Source organism: Vicia villosa, linkage group LG3 (assembly GCF_029867415.1).
Source record: "Vicia villosa cultivar HV-30 ecotype Madison, WI linkage group LG3, Vvil1.0, whole genome shotgun sequence".
Lineage (NCBI taxonomy): Eukaryota > Viridiplantae > Streptophyta > Magnoliopsida > Fabales > Fabaceae > Vicia > Vicia villosa.
This window is the reverse complement of record NC_081182.1, coordinates 111,880,135-111,886,667: the sequence shown is the minus strand read 5'-3', so window position 1 is coordinate 111,886,667 and position 6,533 is coordinate 111,880,135. Positions and strand designations below refer to the sequence as shown.

General features: G+C 31.9%; 1 protein-coding gene across 1 annotated transcript; it reads left to right on the top strand.

The window, feature by feature from the left end:
- Nucleotides 1-829: 829 nt before the first annotated feature.
- On the top strand, nucleotides 830-5,454 carry LOC131662333 (beta-1,2-xylosyltransferase-like). Its single transcript, XM_058932097.1, has 3 exons — nucleotides 830-1,554; nucleotides 4,071-4,220; nucleotides 4,400-5,454. Exons 1-3 carry the CDS (start codon nucleotides 925-927, stop codon nucleotides 5,120-5,122), a joined length of 1,503 nt encoding a protein of 500 aa, XP_058788080.1. The 5' UTR covers nucleotides 830-924; the 3' UTR covers nucleotides 5,123-5,454.
- The last annotated feature ends 1,079 nt before the right edge of the window (nucleotides 5,455-6,533 follow it).

Sequence of the window (6,533 nt, the reverse complement as noted above, 5' to 3'; positions counted from 1 at the left end):
CCCCAGTCAAGATTTAAGGGTTCTGACAGCATAAAAATGCTCATCCAAATTTCTAAATAATTATTGGCAAAAGTAGAGTCCCTAAGATTAGGAGCTCTAGTGCCATGTGAAAAATAAGAATAATAAATTTTGTGAATGTGCTTGAGTGAATAAAGCAATCATCATCCATGATATTCATACACACTATATAATTAATTATATATTATGTTTACAAGGAGAAATAAATAATATTTCTACTCCCTAAGATTTAAATGCTCCTTTTAATGAGAAACATACAATGTATTTTTCTATTTCCACCAATATTAAAAGAAGGAAATTCTATAGGACATAATAGAAAAAATCAAACAATTGAATCATAATAGGTAAATCTAGATTTTGTTATCCGAACTCAGTTTAGATTTCAATCTCTGGACGAAAAATCTCTGGACGAAACCAAAGAAACAGAAACACAAACAGTCAAAACATAACATGTCATAATCTCTTAATTTGAAAAATTATAAATGAATTAATCACAAATTAATCTATTATACTTTTAGCTACATTCTAATGTATCATAAACAACTTATTAAAATAATGCATTCATCACAAACTAAAAAAAATGAAACATTTATTAAAAAATGAGACTTGAATACAATGCAATAAAAATAGTCTGAAATTTAAAAAATATGATGAAAATAAAGTTTTCTCACAAATTCTAATATGATATTCCTTTGACACATGATATTACATTAAATCCAAAATAAATATTGATTTGTTTACTTAAATCTAATGTAAGCACATTTATTATACTCCAAAATGTAATAAAGACTATAATTATAAACATTTGCTTCTTTTCCACTTCACACCTAACGACTGACTCTGTCAACACTCTCATCACATCACACATAGTTACACACACAGAGAGAGAAAGAAGAGAGAGAAGCGATGAACAAAAGGGTTCTGATTCGGATCCTACTGTTCCTCATCGTCTTCAACTCCTTCTATCTCTGTCTCTACTTCATCCACCACAACTCTTCAAATCCTTTCCCAAAAAAGCCACCTTTCAAACGACCCTTCATAGAGATACAACAAAAAACCCATCTCTCTAAACCATGGCCAATTCTACCCTCTTACTTACCATGGTCAAAAGCTTCGATTTTTGTTCCTCCACGCTCCTGTGAAGGCTTTTTCGGAAATGGGTTTACGCGCCGTCTTGAGGTTTTTTCCGGGGATGGTGGAGGTGGGTGGTTTAGGTGTTGGTACAGTGAGAGTTTGAGGAGTTCGGTTTGTGAAGGCGGGAGGGTGAGGATGGTGGTGGAGAAGATTGAAATGGCGAAGGGTGGGGAGAGTTTGGTTGATGTAATTGGGAGAAGCGAAGAGGCGGAGTTACCGGTGTTTCGAGACGGCGCGTTTGAGGTTGATGGGGGTGAAGGGTTTGGAGGTGAAGGGAAATTGATTGTTGATGGGGAGTTTCTGGATCGGTATGTTCCGGAAGGGGAGATTGTGAGACATACTATGAGGGATTTGATTAGCAAGATTCGGGTTGTTGGAAGGAAAGAATTTGCTTGTGATCAGGTGAGGTTTAAGAAGATTTGATGCATAATTGTTTGTTAATTTCGGTTTGATTTTGGTTGTTTGGTGTTTATAGTTTTTGAATAGGATTTTGAGTTTCATTAGAATATTCACTGTTACATTAAATGCTCCATCTTCAATAATTTAATCCCAAAACAAAAATTCTAGTTTAACTCACATAAGCCGATATTGTTAGGTTAGACGTTGTCTCCAGGGTTTGAAGCCTGATACTAACGGTCAGATAAACAGATATTGTTAGGTCATAAGCCGATATTGTTAGGTTAGACGTTGTCTCCAGGGTTTGAAGCCTGATACTAACGGTCAGATAAACAGATATTGTTAGGTTAGACGTTATCCCCAGATTCGAAGCCTGATACTAACGGTTATGTGTGTGAGTTTCTAGTGGTTACTACTACTTTGTTAAATTAATGCAAGTAGTTTATAGTTTAAAGTTGATCATTTATCATCTCAATTATATCTCACTTATCTTAATTGAAAGAAATAAAACATTAATTAAATATATATTTTTATGGCATTCTAAATTTACAGATTAATTAAAATATTAAAATGCTAATTTTATAAAAACTACAAATTCAGTCAGTTAGCTTATATATTATCAACCATCAGTTAGCTTATATATTATCAACCATCAGTTAGCTAATATTATATGTTAAATGCTACTTTTTGTCAAACAAAACTTTAGGCTCTTTTTAGTAATGTCTTATTTTGTACTTATAGTTTATAAGCTCATATGCTTTAAAAAGTTTTGTTTGGTAACCTTTATTTTTTCATGAGTTTATAGTTTATTTTTAGTGACTTATAACTTTTTCGGTAAACTAATTCAAGTAGCTTATAGTTTATTATTATTTTTTTGACAATTTTATCATGTTATCTTAATTTTAAAAAATTCAATATTAGTTAAAAATATATATATATATATATATATATATATATATATATATATATATATATATATATATATATATATATATATATATATATATATATATATATATATATTTTATCATTCTAAATTTTGTTAGTTAGTTCAAGCATTAATTTTACTAATAAACCCTAAACCCTATTACAAACTCAATCAATTAACTTATTCGCTATCAGCCATCAACTAACTTATAAGCTATTAGCTATAAGGTCGTCTACTATAAGTTAGCTTATCACCTATCTGCAACACAGTCTAAAATTTTCTCTTATGGGTTTTGATTTCTCCCAATTCTGCTTATGTTAGCTTTGCTATGCATAGGCGGTCCCAATCCTAGATAAAAGGAGAAGTTTGCGCAGGGACGGAGCTAGGTTCAGTTCTATGTGGGCTGATGCCCCCACTTGCTTTTATATCTTTTTATATGAATATTATTACTTACATGTACAAATACCATTTATTTAATCAAAGTTAGACATTTTATGTATTCTGGCAAAAGTGTAAAAGTGTAAGTTTCAGTTACCACTTGCCCATGCTAAATATCTTCTTTATTATATTAAGATAAAATTAAAAAGAGATTACCAATCTTTTTATAAAATTTAGAGCAATCAAGAAATATTTTTCATATTTATATATATTTTGGTATTAAAATTTCTTTGAAACTATCTAGAGCAATTGTTCATAGTTTTTTTTAACATATCATCAAGAATTTAATATGAAATATTTTACTCCTAATTATTGTCATATAACTACTTTTTCCAGCTTTTAAAATAATTTGTATTTAAATAATTCATATAATATTTATTTATTGTTTATTAACATAATTTTTAATTTATTAAATTTTATTCAATCTTATCATTAAAATCAACCTAAATAATTTTTATTTTTAAAGTTAAACATAATTTAAATATATATTGCCCCCACTAACAAAAACTTCTGGCTCCGTCCTTGAGTTTGCGTTAGTCAGTCGACAACCAATGTAAAACTTTGTAGAATCTTTATGATATAGATCAGACATGCAATAAAGTTATATTTGGAGAGTTTGACTTTTGACATAGAGTATTGACTATGAATGTAAGAGTTAAGAGGAGAGCAAAAAGAAGAAGTCACAAGTGGTAACATTTGAAGGGTGAAAAGAATGAATTTTCCATCACAAAGATCTTTGAGGGAGGTTTCTAGGGAGAAGTTAAATGAGAGGATGGAGACGAGTCTCAAAAGTGTATAGTTTACGCCTGAGCAGAAATAAGTTGGGGTAAATGAAATGTAAGTTGAGGAAAAAGAATAGTGTTTTTAACTTAGATGTGAACGTTAGATATCATATTGGACCATAGATTACGCGGTTTAAATATTTTGAATCCATAATACAGAACGATGGAGAAATAGAAGAAGACATAAACCATAAAATTCAAGATGGGTGGTTGAATAGGAAGAGAGCCTCAGGTGTCTTAAAGAGCTCTGAATACTCGATAACATTTTCGTTAAAATAACTATGGTTTAACTGCAAGATATAATTTACAGTAATATTGCTTTCTGTACAACTTCTGTTTATATGTGCCTTTGACATGAGGTTTTCTATTTGCAGTGGATTGAGGAACCGACACTTCTGGTGACACGCTTTGAATATGCAAATCTTTTTCACACTATTACAGACTGGTACAGTGCATATGTTTCTTCTAGAGTTACCGGCTTGCCTAATCGACCTCATTTGATCTTTGTCGATGGACACTGTACGGTATGCATGATCAGTTTTCTAAATCTGTTTCACCTGATTTCAACTTTCTCATGAATTTATTTGCTTAATTGAAATGCATGCAGCATCATTTATGCTTTTGGTTGTTAGGTTAGTTTTATGTTGCCTTTGCAGAATTTGAATTCTTTGTTAATTTATTAGTTACTTGCAATAAATTTCAGGCTCAACTTGAAGAGACATGGAAAGCGTTATTCTCGAGCGTCAGATACGCTAAAAACTTCAGCGGATCAGTTTGTTTTCGCCATGCTATTCTCTCGCCTTTGGGATACGAGACTGCGCTATTTAAAGGGCTAACGGAAGAAATATTTTGCGATGGAGCTTCAGCACAAGAGCTGCGACAAAAGCCTGATGATCTAAAAACCGCACGTCTTTCTGAGTTTGGAGAAATGATAAGAGCAGCATTTGAATTACCTTTAAACTTAAACCATAAACTACCAGTTTCTGGAGGACATAATGTCCTTTTTGTTCGTCGGGAAGATTATTTAGCTCATCCACGTCACGGTGGTAAAGTTGAATCAAGACTAACGAACGAGGCAGAGGTATTCGAATCTTTGAAGAGTTGGGCGTCTAATTACAAAGGATGTAAAATCAACCTCGTCAACGGATTGTTCGCGCACATGTCTATGAAAGAGCAGGTACGAGCTATTCAAGATGCATCGGTGATCATTGGTGCTCACGGTGCTGGTCTTACTCACATAGTATCTGCATTGCCTAAAACTGTGATTCTAGAGATCATTAGCAGCCAGTTCAGGCGTCCACATTTTGCGTACATTGCGCGGTGGAAAGGGTTGGAGTATCATGCAATTAACCTTGACGGGTCGTATGCAAATACCGAAACTGTAATCAATGCGCTGGTCAGCATAATGAAAAGCCTTCGATGTTGATTGTTTTGGATTTCGACTTGAAACCGACGATATCAGAGCTCGAGTAGTTGAATGGTCAACGATCTTTAACCTTCTTATAGCTAAAGCCGGATTAATTTGGTTAGTGAACTGATGAAATTGTTGGTAACTTGTTGAAAAAGAAATCATATCATGTCCATGTTCAACTGAAAATTGCAGAATTCAGTGTCATTGTGATATATGTAGCATATTGATGAGGGATGTTGAAGCTACATTTTGTATACAGATGAGGGGTCCAAATTTTATGTGTTGTAAATTGATTTTTTAAATGTAGAATTTGTAATTTTGTGTAATGTTTAGAGTTAGATAGATTACACCTTTTTTGTATTGATAATAGAAGTAGAAATTAGTTATAATAAATGCTAATTAAACAAAGTCCAAAGCCTATTTATCAATTAATTAGTATTTAATAATGGTGGACTATAAGGAAAGAAACCTGCAAAACACTCAACACTTTACAAAATAAAGTAGTTTAAGAAAGGGTTAGGTAAGGGAACATAATTATGGAAAATGGGTTTGAGGAATTTACATGACATTCCATAGTTCCAATCAGCCTCCCATATTTTAAAATATGTCAATTTGACTCTTTCATATAATTTTAAACATACAATTTTTGAAATAAATGATTTACATGAATTAGTTTAATTTAATAAATCAGGTAGTTTTTTTTTTATAGAAAATAAAGTACAAATTATAAATTTTTTTTTTGACGAAGCTATTTGAATTTAAATGATATTTATAGGAAATGTAATTTACCACATGTGTATAAACCGGATTTTTAGAAAATTCAATGGGTGTTTTCAAGGTTATCGGATATATTAATATCAAGAATATCGTTTTTCATAGCACCCATCAAAATTGAAAGATTATTATTTTTTTCTTTTCATTTAAGATGTTTAAATGGATGGTTGAGATTGCAAAATGTGAAGTTATTAAAATTAGTGTTGTGTTAAATTGATTGAATGCATTTTATGTTATAAATTTCTTTTATCACCCTAAAAATAGGTAACAATTGATTAAGGGTTGAGAGACTTATTAACTAACGGATTTTATAAATAAATATGGTTGAAAATAGTCTATCTGTCTCACAATGAGTGACTCATTTAGAATAAAATCATGTTTTAAAATGAATGGCTCATTTTAATTTTAATTTTCAATAAAAATTTTCCAATTCTTTCCTCTAAGTAGGGCTGGCAAAATGGGCCCCGCCCGTTGGGCATTCCCGTTTTGCCCGCACTTTTGTGCGGGGTAGACCAAGGTTTTGGGCCCTCATCCTCTAGTGTGATCGTCTTGCCCCGTCCCATTTTTTATGTGGGCTTTTGCGGGCATGTGCATTAACATAAATTTTATATTTTTAGGCTTAAAAAGTGTAGTGCCCGCGGGCTTAACTCAG